The 17867-nt window shown below is 39.9% G+C and overlaps 1 protein-coding gene across 6 annotated transcripts in view; it reads right to left on the bottom strand.

Moving 5' to 3' along the window:
- evla (Enah/Vasp-like a) overlaps positions 1–17867 on the bottom strand; it is a 75049-nt gene that overhangs the window by 27708 nt on the left and 29474 nt on the right. For 5 of the 6 annotated variants that reach the window (XM_035435441.1, XM_035435440.1, XM_035435437.1 and 2 more), the window contains 2 exons: positions 1219–1387; positions 609–786 (listed from right to left, as the gene is read on the bottom strand). In XM_035435441.1, coding sequence (XP_035291332.1) covers positions 609–786; positions 1219–1353 — 313 coding nt within the window. In that variant the 5' untranslated portion in view covers positions 1354–1387. Of the gene's footprint in view, positions 1–608; positions 787–1218; positions 1388–11575; positions 11652–17867 lie in introns of those variants that run through there. The other variant, XM_035435438.1, reaches the window with a different exon arrangement.

The following is a 17867-nucleotide window of genomic DNA, read 5'->3' as shown; positions in this document are numbered from 1 at the left end:
AGAATCTTTCAATTGCAGAAGTCATCTTAATTATTTCATTACTGCAATATAACCGCTCTCAATGTGTGAATTTCCCACTGCTTCTAACAAAACTTATCATGCCCCTGCACAACATTCTAAAATACTGCAGCAGGTCCATGATAGTAAGTAACCCAATTGAATTTAACATGAGTGTCGCTTGTAAGCATCGCTATCGATCATCATCTGTGCGTAATCAGTGGCAATTACTTTATCAACTTACATTATTAAGGTGGTGCAATTGGGATAATTGTGCAAGGGGGGAGGCTATCACAACCTCTAGCTTGCGGAGGACTGAAGTACAATGCAAGAAAACAAGGGGGACAAACTGGTGGCCCTAATAATAGAATAACTTTAGCACTGTGCAAAAGGACAATTCTAGAACTTTATTTGATTGGAACAATAATATACTGTGAGTGTACATGGACTACTCTCACATGGAGACTACATTTTGTTAAAACAAGTTTTCCCAGCCACAAATTTAATTTTGTCAAGTTGACTGTGCATTGTCAGTAGGAAGTGTGTTGGATTGCAGTATTCAGGGGCGCTTTTCTAAAGGCAAAAGTTCCCACAGCATTATGGCAGCTCACCTCCTTCCTGAGTGTTCAGCACATTGAGGGCAAACAGCATGGCATTGGAAAAAGTGGTGGCCTCCTCTTTGCTGGCAAAGTTGAGACCGTAGACCTGCCTGGCATCACGCCACTGATGGAAGGTGGGCGTGGCCTGGTTGTACTTCAGGCCTTTCACTATGGAGTAGTTTATCACTACCTGGGGGCAGGAAACAAGAGGGACATCACTGACCAGAGCACATCAAGCACACTGCAACAACAGTATTGTTTCCTGAAAATCTGAATGTCATTATTATAACTCTCAATATTATAATTCTTAAAAATTGCAGTAATACTGTCTAAAACTGATTATCATATTCGTACCATGCACTTCTCTATACCTGCAATGGCTTGATGTCAAATTTGTATGTTAAGTGAAACTAAACTTTGCATTACAAGGTGTTTCCCATACTAAGTCTTTTATTATGATGCCATTTCTCATTAACAAAGGCCTGCCAACAGAGCCTGCCATCTAACTCTCAGATCAGTGCTCATATCTGATTGTGGTCCAGATCACTTCCCCAATACAAACCCTCTCACCAGCCATCTGTGAGGAGAATTACTCCCCTGCCGACCCCGCTGTGTGCTATACCTGCTGGTCCTGCAGTTTGACGCCCACCACACGAAAGGTGTTGCTCGCAGTGTTGTGGTAGATGTTGATACGACTGAATCCCTGCTGTCCAGGTTTTATCGGCACCCATTTCTTGCTGGTGTCATCGTAGACCATCACTGAGGCCCGGGCCTGGCAGATGCTCTGTTCACTGAAAGGGAATGAAAGGCAAGAGGTCATTGCTGGTCATATTCGTTTTAACATCACGGTAACATCATCAGTAACGCTGGGCCACAGGACTTCAACCCATGTTAGGTGGCCTTAATTCCCCCTGAATATTTATCTGGCCGGTTAACACATGGTTCCACTGCCAGAGCACAAATTCCGTAACAGCGCACATGGTCAGTTGAAGTGATTGAATGCTGGTGTCATGTAACTGTTGTGTGTTTTCTCTGTGGTGGTGTATAATAAACAATAATGAGGTGTGGAATTGTATACTGTGATTTATTTGTACAACAGCTTGGCTAATCCTTGATTCTGCATCCTTGATTCTGATTGGTCCAAGGGTGTGCATTCATTTTCAATAACACCTTGGCCTTTTAACAGTTCTAAAATCAATGCGCTGAAAAATAGGACATTCTATAGCAGTTAAACAGCAAATTCATTCTTTCCATTTTGAATGAACGTTACATCCCCTCCCTTTTTCAATGTCCAATTTCACAACTAACGACAGCGTTGAATCACGGTTCTAATTACTGTAGCCTATAGCTTGATTTAGGGTTCCCAACCATCCCTCAAAATACAGAATTGTCCCTTATTTGGACAGTAGAAGAGGCATTCCGTATTTAACTCATACTAAGCTAAGGGAGATATTTTTTTCTGTATCTTTGTGAACAATTGCATGTATATCTTAACCTGTTCTTGGCTAACCAGCTAGCCGAGATAACAAGCATGCTGTGACACCATTTTGACCTAAAACCCAGCTTAATTTTAATATTACCTAGGAAACAGAATTGACAGCAAACTATCACCTAAAACTAAATTGTATGCTAACCAGGTTTCAGAGGGGCTAGAAAGATGCTATGTCTACACAGCGTGATCAAACCATTTTATATAACAAGACAGAGCGAGGGACATAAACTTTATTGAGTAATGATTTTGTGCACTTTTCTTCAATAATGTAATGACAAAAATAACCAAAATTGCTGCTAATTTTCATAATGGTATAAAAACAAGTAGGAACAAATTTTTCCTGATATAATTATTGGGCCTCATTCATAAAACTTTTCTTTAGTTATTCTTACTTTTATTCTTTAAAATGTTCCTACAAAAAAAGAAGAGATTCATGACATGACTCATTTTAATCAATTGAAACTATAAACCACAATAAAACAACACTGGATTTTCCGCACATTGCACTGAGATATTGATTTGCTAAATCTACCAAGTCTCTGTTTTGAGTCAGGTTGTACCTACATCTGTAGGTTTTTCAAACTGATTGGTATGGACCATTGTACAGTAGCTATCCACTCTTCACAATTTTGTGACAGTGGCTTGGTTACAGGTGGAGAACTTCCCCGCCTCCGTTCCTCTTGGACTGGCTCCCTGTGACTAACAGGATCAAGCTACTAAGCATGACATAGTGGGTACATGACTGGGACTACTACCAAGTGCTTGTAGGATTGATTAGCAGTTGAAACAAAACCATGTGACATGGTAACCTTGAGCTGCTAAAGACAATTAACCTAGATTGCCTAAACAAATATCCAGCTGCAGACTAATGGAAAAAGAAAAGAAAATGAAAATTACTTTTTAAAATCTAATATATAATATATCTGTCCACAGTGTAAAAAATAAATTCTGTAATAAATTAGAGCAACCTCCTCTGGGACAAAAGAACTGCCCTCTCACTGTTACATTTACCGTACACTCATGCTTGCTCTTTCTCTAAAGAAACAGATCTTATTTGATACTTATCTTGCCTTTTCTGCAGCACTGGCCTCTTTATTAGACACTGTGGCAGCCTCCTGCTCTGTTTGTCTGATACACTTGAGAGGTAATTGCAACTAAAGCTCTGGCAGCTGCCCTTTCTTCTGGACACAACAGCACCACTGGCCCATATACACGGCTTTGTGAGTTTCTGCTAGCTCCTTCCCAGGGCCGCACATTGCAATTATGAACTGGCGAGAGCATAGAGACATTAAACAGCCAGTGCATGGCAAAATATGACACTCTTGCCTCTCTGATGAATGGAACTGAATGCCTCTCACTCTAAATTTAGTCATGAAATATAAAAGGGCTGTCTGGGTGCTCCTGCGCTTGTAAAGGACAAAATGATTAGATTAAAGAGGACTGCTGTATTTATGGAAGTCTGCACACTCTTCCTTCTGCTTAATTGTGGGGTGTGTCCAAGGTGGATTGTGTGTGGCAGACATGGAGAACATGCCTTCTTGTGGGATGGGGCATTCCCTAAAGACTGCAGTCAGAGAGCAGTTTACACAAACATCAGTAACCATTTCTGAATGAGTTCCACTGATTCTGGCAACTTGCTTTTGGAGTCGGTATAATAAATCTCAACAAAAAACATACAAAAATGGCAAGTTACCCACGCATACAAAGCACTGTCATAAATTAAAACTTGCTAAATCTAGGCCTGCCATTAAAAGTATTGATATCAAAATCAGTTACAGCAAACAATATTGGCTATTTTACCTCACACAAACTAAACAACCTCTATTCCAAAGCAATGCTAAAAGGTTTCCAAAATAATTTTATGTAACTTGGCCCTGTAATTTTCATCTTACCATCTAAAAAGAATGTGGTCATTCAAACTCTGTGTGTCACATGAAAGTGTCAAATAACAATATTTATAGTGTAAATCATCTGCAATTCAAATTAAAAAATTGTAAATATGGCAATTGTAAATATTTTGTTTAGAAAATGGTGTTCACAAATAAGATTTTTTAAAGTAATTTTACACTTTAAAATTAATTATACTCTTTCACTTATTTGGCTAAACTTTATATAACCCACAAACATGAAGTACATTAATGGGGTAAAGGTATGCCTGGATAGGTTTGTAAGATTCAATATTTATTTAATAGGGCTAAATACTTGTATTTTCTATCTGTATTAATTTTTTCACTTGCCCCTCCCCCTTCTCTTGTGTAAATGTTAATATGTTTCCTGGTCTACATGTCTGTTGTAAATGAGAATGTTACATGCTGCTAGAAAAAAATCCCCATTGGGGATCTATGTCTGTGTCTGTGTTTCCTTTTTAAGCTACGAGATGGCGGCACTTCAGTTTGTATTTCTGTTCCTTTTCCCTGTTTAATTGTATTATTGCTTTCTATTATTCAATCATTTTGTGCCTCGTTATCCCATTCCCCTCTGATGTGATTGTGCATTGTGCCCTCCTGTGTCTCATTAGTGTCCTGTCTATTTAAGTCCTTTGTTTTCCTGACTGAGGTGCTGGTTCCTTGTGTTTCTGCCTGTGTGTTTCCGCCTGTGAATATCTGCCTATGTGTTTCTGCCTGCGTTCTGTTCTGTGAGTTCTGCCCCAACCGAGTTCTGTTTTCTACGTGTTTTTGGATTTTTGGATTTTCTTCTGTTTTCTGTTCTGAAGTATATTTGGATTTTTGCGAGTTACCCTGCGTGGCCTCGTTTTTGGTTTCCTGGTTTTTGTCCCCCATTTTGGAGTAAAAATCTTTGTTTAAAGTTTCCTGTATTTTGCACTCCGCACCTGGGTCCTAACCTCCGCTGCCTCTGACAATCTATTTATCAACAGCATCCATTGCTACAGTAGAACTTGCAGATTTTATGTATCCTTTATGGTGTATAATTTCTCAGATGTTTAAAACATCAATCTAAATGATCTTATTCTATAAGGTCATTTTTGTTATTTAACACTGATTTGACACAGTCTGAATGAACACATTCCCTTGAGATGGTAAGATGAGAACACGGGGCCAAGTTACATGAAATGTGAGCTAAGATTGTTAATATTGTTTATTGTAACGTGGCCTCATTTTGACATCAATTTTAACAGCAGTAGGTACCATTAGCAAGCTAGCCAACATTAAACCTGATCAAGATGGCAAGCAAAACTGTCTGAAGTGTGTCTGTATTTAGCCCAAAAGGATTCAAAACATGGACAAATGTTTTTTTAATGACGTTGGGGCTTTATTGTATAGACATGTGAAGTTGCTGTGAATTCTGTTTATTTGAGGTCAGAAAATACAGAAGTTAATGTTCTTAAGGGCTGAGAGTCAGTGGTAATTGTGGTTATTTCTGCAGGAAATCCAGCAAAGTGGCAAACTCTCTGTGCTCTATAGGTATGGGGCATGTCTGCCATTCCAATGGCTTTCCATGAATTAGTGATTAACGGCATGAAGAAACTGGCTGGTGCTCCCAATTTAAAATATTAAAGCTCCCAAGAGTTGGAATATCCAAAATTATTTATGGTTATTTGGTTGACAATAGGTGCTCTCACTCTAGCTGACGTTACAATAGGTGTAACGTTAGTTGAAGAAGCTGAGCTAGCTACCGTTAGCAGCCTTACTGCTGCATCAGCCTGTTGTGCACCCACTGCACCTACTACAACTTCTAGCGTTACTGTCTCTGCTGGTTGCGGTGAACCAGCTACAGCGTGGGAGGAAAGTGTCAACGCCGGAAAGTCAGAGGCGACACCGACAGACAACAGCAGCCCACCATAAACCAGACACCCGCTCGGACCGGGACTTTTACCCCTAGAGAATAGTGGATGTTCAAACCTTATTGCAAGGTCTCTGAAGTGTCGGAAGAGTGCTGGCTGCTTAATCCCAAAACACACACAGCAACAAGGGAAGCAAACACCAGAGTGAGAATGAGGGAGGGGGCAGCAGGACACACAGATGAAGACTCCATGACAGTTCTTAATCACACTGTTTCATTGAAAACACCATTGCAGGCAAACATCCTTCACACTGATGACATATGCAGCATGAATCATACTGTCTGAGAAAAAACAAAAAACACAAGATGATGCCATGTCTCAGAAACAAAAGCAAAAACAACACGTGGCACACGGATTCACAGGCGGTTTTACCATAGGACACAGGTAGGCAATTGCTTGGGGCCTCGTCCGCCAAAGGAGCCTCGTGAATTTGTTTCCTTTTTTTGATTATTATTTATAAAACATTTTTCCTTGTCACTCCAAACGAATGATAATCTGTAATTGATAAAAATAAATATATCTACATGTAAATGTGGGCCTATCCAATTAAATATCTATATTTGCCAATATTTATTATCACCCACATTTCACATTTAATGGACTATTCCACCTTGACCTTCCTGCATTTGCGCCTAATCAATGACGTAGAAATTCAAGTTCTCATCAGAGGCAGAGAGTCACTATCTTTGTTACCATGGAGCGTTTTCAAAGTGGATTTGAGAAGAGAAAGAAGAAGAAGGAAGATGCCCAGTTTAAGGAAAGTTTGCCTAAACTGACAAAATTCTTTAATAAAACAGCCAGAGACTCCACGACGGAGGAGCAACAAGTAGAGTGAGAGCAACCAAAAGCTAGAGCTGGACCACCTCTGAGTTATTTGCCGGCACATAAAAAATCGCGAAAGTAGCCTACTTTAAAAAAATAACCACTGGAGGATAACGAGAACATTTTTTTAACATAACTAGGTGCAGGTTGTTACTGATATTTCGCCTATTTTTTCATATATAGTTGCAAATCAGTTTACGCTTTCCTGTCTGTCAAACGAAGTTGGTTGACAATAGGTGCTCTCACTCTAGCTGACGTTACAATAGGTGTAATGTTAGTTGAAGAAGCTGAGCTAGCTACCGTTAGCAGCCTTACTGCTGCATCAGCCTGTTGTGCACCCACTGCACCTACTACAACTTCTAGCGTTACTGTCTCTGCTGGTTGGGGTGAACCAGCTACAGCGTGGGAGGAAAGTGTCGACGCCGGAAAGTCAGAGGTGACACCAACAGACAACAGCAGCCCACCATAAACCAGACACCCACTCGGACCGGGACTTTTACCCCTAGAGAATAGTGGATGTTCAAATGCTTTATCAAAAAGGATGTACTATACTTTTGTCTTGGAAGAATTAAAAATTATATACTTTTTCTTGCCATATTGTCTTCTAACTGACTGAAGGTCATTTGAAGTTCTTCAGTTAGAATTCTCATTTGGGTCTGTCCTTTAGTTCTGTGGCTTTGTTAACTGAAAAGAGCTGCCTCCAAATAGTTTTTGTTCACTAGCTATGATTGCGTTAAGCAAAATGGAGAAGGGCCTCACATTGGTCTTTGCCTGTGGCCTCCAAATCACTAAAACCGCCCCTGCTGAGATTAAACATAGGCTAACATTTATATTTACACAAAAAAGGGAATAGAGAATATAAAAATGAGAATCTTAGGTCTATTGTGGCAATACAGAATTCTGTCTACAAAGGAGATGAAGATGTCCATAGCATGTGGTCTGTGGAAGAAATGTCTTTATAATTCAATTAAATGAAATGTGTTTCAGTGGCAGCCAATCCTTACAGTATTTTCTCAAATCTCACTTTCTGGAGCAGAAGGTTCCATAAAAATTCTTGCAAGCATTTGGAACTACATCCATGCTGGATTTAAATTTGTGAATAACTATGACTTATGCACTCCTGAGAAACAGAGAATATTGATAGACATGCATGTTCACCTTAAGTCATACTATGGGCATACTAAGTCATTGATGACAATTAAAGTCAAATGAAACTCAAGCCAAAGTAACTGGTTACAACGTACTGTACATAATAAAAACTAACCTTACCTAGTTCATGCTTGTTCTTGTTGACTTCTCACATCAAGATCCCATAACACGTTCTCATTGATTGGAAATTCAGGTTTAATGTTCATTTGGGATCAACCAGTCAGATTTGACATTGATTTTGTTCAGTCAGCTAGCCTTTTCTTTGAACATGCTGTGTTTATTAGACTGCATAATATGTATAAGTGTTAAACATAGTGACATATCCATATTACGGTTTGGCATTTTTTCACCCAGTCTCCTAGACTATGCAACACTGGCTAAACATTGATCAGTTACTAGCTGTAATTCTGTTTTTGTGTTTTTACAAGTAGATTGTTTTGTTTGTTCGTTTTGAAAGTAGATTTTAATAGTAGCAGAAATCTGTAAATTATTTTATGCCAAGAGATATACATTCATTTTTATTCTGGATTAACTGTTGTGATGAGGTCAGTGTAAGATACATGTAAGATTTACATGTATTTTTATTGCATTACAATTTTTTCTTGAAAAACATTATCATACCTGTATTCTTTGTTATGTACAGTGTGGGTCAGGGAATAGCTAGGGGAACACTGTATTTAAACACCAAATTTCTGGTCTAGCTCTAGCTTCTCTGTTTCATTTTCTAAAATTATTTTCTGAATAATAATAATTATCATCATTATTATGGTGACAATAAGAATAATTGCTGATAATGTCACACAAACACATATACACATATAGATATTGTCTAAGATTTTATACATTTTATACAAAACGTACAGCGTTTTATGTTCCCCAGACTTAACTGGGCACCTGGTCATTTTGCAGTAATACACAGCAATAGTTCAACCAACAGTGATGGAAACAATGTATACATTTTAAAAAGACCATGCATTGTAGCCACCTCTGCTAAATAAGTGATTAAGTAGTAGTAGTAGTAGTAGTAGTAGAACTTTATTTGTCCCCAGAGAGGCAATTGGTTGTCCAGCAGTGAAAACAGTAATAACACAAGATCAAAAACACGCAAGGCAATTAAATACAACATATAATAAAAAGTAAAAACATAGAGTACGTGTAAAAACATAGAATACATCATATTTACCAAGCGTGGTTGGGCGGTCAAGCTGATATTACCTTTTTCTATTGGAGTTTAGCAGTGAAATGGCTAAACTGCTAAACTCCAATAGAAATTAAGAGATTAAGTCAGAGCAAAAAGACATATTATGTGAGTGCTTGGCTCAAACACAGTTCACAGATGAAAGTGGCAAAGGGCCGAATGAGAAAGATAGCACTCAGCAATCACTAAGTTTAGAAGAGATTACACAACTGCCAATGTTCAAAAGATTTTTTTGGGAATCATTCATTTACTTGGCTCTCTTTCATTACAGGCTGAACACTGGGATTCCTGCAACAGCCACTGCTGCTCTAGCATTCCTTCCTCTCACTGTGCCATGTCTGGGGCAGACGCTTCTGCAAACCTTCCTGATCTCTCCGTGATGGCTCAAATTGTATTTATGTATTTTTAGTTTTTTTTAAATGCATATTTCTCAACGTTCCTTTCAAATAACATCTTGCCACTCTTATTTTGAGAGGTGCTGCATCGGCCTCAGATTATATTTTATTGTGGGAGCTATGGGAATGCTTTGCAGCAATCAATCTACCTCCAAGCAATGTCTTGATAGCTTGTATTATTCTTCTGCTAACCCATTGCTTCTGACAGTTTTCTTTCAATATTAAATCACACTAAATCAACTCAAAGGGCTAGTTTAAGGAATGCTCAAGCTTCAGAGAACAAGAACATCAAGAACATAGTTCCCTTCTGACTGTTTTTGATTTTGATTTTGAATGCTGTCACAGTGCATGACCCCCATAAGGGGGGGGGGGGGGTAGGAGTGGGCTGAAAGTTCTGTGGCTACTGTGCACACTGCGTTTCGGGACTTTCCTAGAGCGACCCATGGGTGTGCGAAGCAGCGCCTCCCCAGGGGTGTGTAGCCTGCTCTTGCATGATTAGAGGGGAGACTCAGAAACCAAAAAGCCCATCCCCATCTCTGTATAATTACTGATCTACAGCAAGACTTTAGACCTAGAATTTATGGCGCCTTGCAATTTTCCACCCCTCAATCACTAGTAACGTTGCTCCACACCAACTACAGGCCCAGTTCAATGTGAACCTCCCACACCAGTATCTGGTTCGACCTCTCCGCATTTACCACAGATGCTTTTAATTAAACACGCCTGCCAGTGTTCACATTGTATATTTATACAGGGCTGCATATATACAGTACATTGTGTTAAAAAAACAAATTATTTTAAAACAGAGATTTCATTGATATCTGTTATGTTTATGCAGTCAACATAAAACTGCTTTTCTAGAAGCACTTTTACACAGCAATAAATTTCACATCCATATGAAGATAAACAAAAACTGGAGTGCTAGCCCAGTCCTGAGAAGGTGGATTTGCAAATGTATTCTGTAGTAAGGGCAGCCAGTGCATGAAAGCAAATCCACAGAAAAAGCACACTATATGAGCAAATGTATCAGGACACCCCTTGGTCGAGGGCTGTTTTTCATGGTTTGGGCTAGGCCTCTTAGTTCCAATGCCCAACCTCACTAATGCTCTTCTGGCTGAATAGAAACAAATCCCTGCAGCAATGCTCCTACATCTAGTATAACGCCTTCCCAGAAGAGTGGAGACTGTTATAGCAACGAAGGGTGGACCAACTCCATATCATACTTTTGGAAGAGATGTTGGATGCCAGGTGTCCACCTACTTTTGGCCATGTATATTCAGGCCATACGGTATATTGTGAAAAGCTAGCCTGCAATACTGAACAAAGCAATGGACCAAAGTTGCTGTACACTGAGAGCTGGAAAGAAGAGAGGAATGCCTTGGTGCAGCATGGGGACTGAAGCCCTGATTGTGAAACAGAGAACAGAAACTGCAAAAACACAACTGATAATAGTGCATACAGGCAAAGCAAACACCATGAAAACTATCAATTTCTCTTCGGCTTTGGGGTATAAATATGAGGCTACCGACACAGGACAAAACACATTTCTCAAGCCCTGTTTCAGACCTTGGTGATAAATAGATAAAAGGGCATTAGTAGAGCCAATTACCTCATATTATCAGTATCTCACTGTACAGGTACCTACATTAGAACTCCTTTGACTGAAACTATATTTCCAGGAGACTGTAGTCTCAGAAAATAAACAAGTGCTTTATAATTGCCACCTTTCCTCTTCAGTGTTAGTGCTCAGACAATTCTAAAACCACAGCAGTTCTGTACAAAGCTAGGTTTTGCATCTACTAGAGCTTGTTAGTCTTGTTCACAGTTCTGGGGTGAAGAACATTTTCATTTGTTTCCAAAGGCTATTATCACACAGTTAGGATAATGTAATAAATATTGCATGTTAAACATACAATGTTGCAAATAAAACCACAATACAGTGACACAAAAATTTACAGCTGTGGAAATTTTCTGAAATCAAAAGACTTGATTCGGGGAGCAAAGACTGAACAGAAATGTGCCACGATTGTTTTTATCAAAGAGACTAGTACAAATCTTTCCTGTGAACCTGCTTGGCCTAATCTGGATGCTCTGAAGAAACAGAAAGAGAGCCTGCCTTACCGTTTGGGTGCCATTTGACTGGAGGCATTAAACTGACACTGAACGGAAGAGTTGTGGCCATGTGAAGGGTGTTCTCTTACAGACGCTGAATGGGGAGAAAGCTAACAGGAAGTTAAAAGAAGAACAGGAAACCACTCTGGTTTACTTTGAACCTCATTATTTTAGAGAATCTGTTCTTATCTCATGATCTGTACAGATTAGAATGGCTTCTTAAATGTAGACACCTTTCCTGGCATCAACTAACCTTTCATCCTATCAGTGGAATGGCACAAAACCTCTGTGGTGAATGAAACAGGAAGCCCATGTGAACCAGTTTAAAAACTATGCCCTATGTGAAACCACACGGGCATTGTCAAAAACCGCTGGTTCCCAGTGATGCTGTTTGGTTACCCACATCAACTGCTCAGTGCCTCCCACAGAGCGCAGTCAGGCCCAGTTCCTGGACTAATCTGGAATCAGTAAGGTGAGAGAGGAGAGGCTGGAAAAGAGAGCAGATCTCAGTCACCCCTGCCATGGTTTTGAACTGTTTTTAGAAACTTATCCCATTAACAGTATGTCCTGCATTAGTGGTGTGCATATTTTGAGCTATCTTAGCACAAAAAATATCTATATCTGTACCTGTATTAAGATAGAAAATGGAAGTTATGTATGGAAAGGGAGGGAAAGTGTCAGTTTTATATCCTAATGTACACTGGCATTGCAACTTTTGTGCTTTCAAAGCAGCAGGCATCTAGTTCTAGTCACACAAATCAACAAACTGCAACTATTTCATCTTTTGAGTCATAAAAAAAACAATCTGGGCCTGTTGCTAGCAAGCTAGCCAAGAAAACAAGCTGGCTACTTGTAATAGCATCCCTCACATGCTTTCCCTCCAAAAAATGTTGTTTGTGCTGGACGTGGATGGTCCAAATCCAAGAGTATAAGTATACAGCAAAACACTGTTGACTTCGAGTGGCTGCCAATTTCAGTTACAGAGGAACTGAACACTTGAAGGAGGCTTCTGACATCTAAAGGCAACTTAAAATGCTTATAGCACTGTTAATGAATAAATGCATCTGCTAATGCATTGGTCAACTTTGGGAAGAAATTTAAGGCTCAAATATATCCTTCACATTAGCTTACACTAACACCTGCTCTGGCTACCTGTATTGCAATACTGCAGTGTGTATAAACTTGTCTCAGTGTGTGGAACGCTGTCTCAGTGTGTGGAAGTCTGCCTCAGTGTTTAAAACTCTACCCCAATTAGTAAAACTCTACCTCAGTGTGTGGAACTCTGCCTCAGTGTATAAAACTCTACCTCAGTGCATGGAACGCTACCTCAGTGTGTGGAACTCTACCTCAGTGTGTGTAATTCTGTCACAGTGTGTGGAACTCTGCCTCAGTGTATAAAACTCTACCTCAGTGTGTGGAACTCTACCTCAGTGTGTTGAACTCTGACTCGTGCAGAAAATCTGCCTCTTCACCCTCTGCCTCAGCATAAAGACCACTGCATCTTTACTGTCTCTTCTCACGTTTCTGTAAATTTCCTAGGAAGTAAGAATGGGTGGGTGACTAATAACCCACGTCTGTATGTATGACAGTCCAGGTCTATTTGTCACATGAGATGTCTTGGTCGCCATTTCACCACATGCTTATGATTGAGCATCAAGCAGAACAAGTTCAATGACCTGCCAGTGTACAAGGTTCTGACTTCAGTTATGGCTGGAGGACAAACTCTGCCTGCAGTGAAGACTTTAATGAAACTGAGTTTCACTGCAGCATGCAGGCATCACAAAAGTAACCCAAATTGCTGATGCAACCATTGGCAGTAAACAGACAAAATCTGCTTAGCTCCCATCAACAACCCATTAATTTGCATAACATGGTGCTGATTGCTTAAAAAAAACTGAAATACACAAATGTAATGTACAAACGTGCACTTAGTAAGTCTGGTATTCTAGCTCTTATCTTAATAAAAATATTAAGCACTGCACAAAGATCCTAACCTTCTCCAGATGTCATTTCCAAGAATAATTACACAAAAAGCATTAAAGCGACCAAGCGTGTGCCACGTGATTTAAAATATCTCTCTGTTGGCAATAAAAGAGCCGGTCATCCACAAATGCACTTTAATTCAAAATTCATTTAAACTGAATTGAGGAGCCAGGGGTAACTATCCTGTTGTGCAAAGAAATGGGCATGGTCACATTGGATGGATGCAAAATAGCAGTGAGTGAGCCAGTAATCTAGCAATTACTGCTCAATAACACATGGCCCTGTTGGCATCTGTGTGACCAGAAATACAGTAATTATTGTGCTTTTTCATTAAGACAAGGCAAATGAAATGTATCAATAAAGTCTTTTTGGTAAAGTTTTTAAAAATTATTTTTGTTACATTTCAGTTATATTGAGTTTGAATTGTCTTTCATGCTACACTTTTAAAACTTAGATGTGCTCCATATATTTCCTGGACTATACAAGGCTGTGAGTGCACACAAATATTCTTTATAAACATGCCAACTGCCTGCCTAAGTCATTAGGAATAGATATAAGATATGCTAGAACGTTCCAAGTATATCTCTGTACATTACACATTAAAGGGAAAGGGATGGGAAAAAGCCCTGTGCTATTAATAGACACATCTCAAAGCAGGCCTTTTAGTAAACACTGCAATGGCACTCTGACATTTTACTGCCTTTGAAGTCACATGCAGTTCAAATGCACCCAGCAACTTACATTATTTTGTTAATCTGGAGAGTGGTGTAAATTTTTAAAGAGAATTCTTGGCAGTCGGCTGAAGACGACCACTCTCAAAATGAACATGAATAAATCAGCTTCAAAGAGAATGAGAGAGACTGCCAGTGCTCTAAGATCTTAACCAAACTGGCAAACAAGGCAGCAGTGAATTGTTGAGGGACTTTAATGACAGATGGGTGTTCTGAGAGGGCCACACCCACTCCTTGCTCACACCCAGCAGTCTCTGTCAGTCCTCTTCATACGCTTCAATGGACACTTTTTAAAAAATGAACAAGCCCTTTTCATGTCAAAGTCATAAATAAATAAACACAATGTTACAAAACACTCTAAAGTGAAACATTTGGAAGATAAAAACCTTTCTACTTTTTTTGATGTGGGTATTGTCAACTAAGCATATATAGAGCATGTTTTGACAAGCTCTATATACATGTATGTCATTTAAAATTAGCCATTGTGTGCTGGATTCAAGACAAAAAATATTTAGTGTAGCTTGTCATTGGCTAACTATGGGGAATGAGAAACCTATACACACAAACTGAATAAATGAACTGACATGTTTATACAGGAAAAATAGCTTGGAGTAAAATGAAGGAATGATGGCTCAATCCCTAAGTCTAATTACATACAATGCTTGTGTTTCCATAAGTTCACCCCTCACCAGTCACCCAGCAAAAGGAGTACTGATTCCTACTGTTTTCTAATTGGGAGGGTGAGAGAATGGGGTCAACACTACCCATATAATCCAGGATTGTTATTATTCTTCCTGTCTGGTTGGGTTGAGTTCCTGTCTGTTTGGGCTGTGTTCCTGTCTGGCTAGGTTGTGTAACAGATTTTTGTCTGTACACAAGACACAAAAAGACATTGGGCTGTATCAATCTTGAATGACTTACAAGCAAATGCAAGCATTTTCTTTTTCTTTGGTTTTAGTGATTGCTGAACTTGCTAAACTGTGTTTGTAAAGGAACATTAATTGCAAGTCAAAGTTAAGGACTGAATGCAGGCCATAGTATTGGTCTGTGTGCTTCAGCATGGAGCCCTTGCCCTATGAGGGCACAGAGCCCTTTCTATCTGAACCCTGAGGGCAATAGCACAGAGCTTTTTCCTTCAACAACAGGGATCCTGGAGACCTACAGGGTTGGTTGGTTTTTGTTGTTAATTACAGTTAACCCAACTGGTGTCATAGGCCTGTCTGCACACAAATTTAAGGTGAAAACAATAACAAACAAACCCACCAGCTCAAGATTGTAGACCCCTGCTCTACAGAGCTCTTTACCCCTAGAGTGGGGCTACATGGTTCATAGACAGCAGAAATTAATTAAAATAAAACTAGAGTAAGGCAGAGTAAAGGTGAACAAAGCTGTCCTAAGCATGTAAACAAGGGATGAGCTCCTTCTTGGGTCACCCTGTTGTCAGTTTGTAAGCAGAGCAGGGGCTGACAAATCTGCACCCCACACAGAGATTGCACCACAAAGGGAGGACTATCATTCTTGCTCTTTTTTGCAGCTTAACATTGCTTTTAATTCTCAGAGCCATAATCAAGTCTTCATGATGCAGCGTACCCACACAGGAAGCAGTGTGAGGCCTGGGGAACATGGCAGCCAGTGCTGTGGAGAAAAGTGCAAACCTACACCAACAGCACTGGCAGATTTGCAGGCAGAAACAGGCTCTTCGCTGGGAGACTGGTTTTTACAGTGAAGTAAATCAACACGACAATTGGGGAGAAACGAGGGTAACCATGTCAGACAGTGAGAAGAAACAATTCAGGCATGGGGAGTGGGAGTTCTGCTTTGAGGTGCTTTAGTCATCCTCCTCCCTCCTACTGATGCTCCTTCCTGACTTCACTGTGAGAGGTTCACCCTTCAGGCAGAGCTCCATTAGCTGAGTGCTCTCTGTGACAGCTGGACGGCTCTGACCTTGGCCTGGAGTAATCACATTTCAGACCTGTGTGTGTGCATGTGTGTGTGTGTGTGTGCACGTGTGTTCATGTGTGTGTGTGTATGTGTGTGTGCCCGTGTGTGTCCGTGTGTGCATGTATGCATGTGTGTACAGTATGTGTGTCTGAGTGTGCATGTGTGTGTAAGTGTTTGTGTGCATGTGTGCCCGTGTTGGCATGTGTGTGCGTGTGTGTGTGTGCCCGTGTGTGCATGTGTGTGTATGTATGCATGTGTGTACAGTATGTGTGTCTGAGTGTGCATGTGTGTGAGTGTTTGTGTGCATGTGTGTTCATGTGTGTGTGAGTGTTTGTGTGCGTGTGTGTATGTACGTATATGTGCATGCGTGTGCGTGTGTGCCTGTGTGAGCATGTGTAGGGTCTATTACAAAGCTGATTTTAAAGGGGTTCACTGCTGTAGCATTCTCAGGGAGGTGGGCCAGGCTTTGAAGAGCAGTGGGCGGGGAGACCAGGGGTAGGGTGTTGAGACCAGGGGTAGAGTGGGGTCACTGTCCTAGGGCATTGGCAGAGCTGCTTTTGTTGCCTAGCTGATTGCAGTGAAAAGCAAGCCAAGTGGAACATGCAGGAGCAGGCCACACAGTCTGAGTGGATAGAAGCACAATGAATCCCACAATCTAATCTCCTCTCCCTTTTTCCACTGCTCTGGAATATGCAGGCAAAACTGATGATAATTCAAGCTTACTATTTCCATTCTCACCACTCCGTTGAAAGGCTCACATACTTGGTTCATTCATTGTAGAAATTTGGCAATTGTAGAGAAAGACACAATAATTGCAGCATAACTTAATTTATGAGGAAGAGGATAAGAAAGTAACAACCAAAATAAGGGAAGTAAACACAAAAACATGAATCTTTCTGACCCCCCAAGTCTAAAAGAACAACAAAATAACAACAACAAAAACAAAAATCTATGACTAGACAAAATACTCAGGCTAGACATCATCCCTCAGTATCCTGATCTGTCCAAAAGGGAACAGAATAATGTCCCCAGCACTCTGTAAACACAGGATCTTAAAACATATCTTTGTACCCGACTAAACATAACCATAGGGAAAATCAGGGAAATTCAATTGAAACATTACTGAAGACTGCATCACATCAATATAAATGTGTCTATCAACAGCATTCTCTTCCAAAATAACACTACCATGATTAGTTGTCAATTAGGGTCTTTGTATACAATATACTGCTACTTAAAAAAAAATAAAGGAGCATCGCTCATACATAACTATGCTTAAGGCACATTATCATGTTTGCTCTACAGGAGACTAAACGTTTTTCATTTTAATTGTAGGATACTGTATCTGTATTAGGCTCCAGAGATGTGAGTATGTACCAGCCCCTGGCTATATTCAATAGACCACTGAACTGATTGAGTAGTCTACAACATATGGATACAAAATGCTTATGTGTGCTGTAATACAGTGCATGATTTAGAGAAGAGTCACACCACAGTGAGATACCATTAAGGATTTGCAGATGCTAAATGGATAACAAATGCAATATTTTCACACCAAATGCCATATTTGGCTTTTATTTACATTAATAAATGTGAATAAATGTTAATTCTTTTCATCATAGCCAATTTCGTAAACAAGCTGCTGT

This window comes from Anguilla anguilla, chromosome 1 (genome assembly GCF_013347855.1).
Source record: "Anguilla anguilla isolate fAngAng1 chromosome 1, fAngAng1.pri, whole genome shotgun sequence".
Lineage (NCBI taxonomy): Eukaryota > Metazoa > Chordata > Actinopteri > Anguilliformes > Anguillidae > Anguilla > Anguilla anguilla.
The sequence above is the reverse complement of the archived record's forward strand: the minus strand, read 5'-3'. Positions and strand labels throughout refer to the sequence as shown.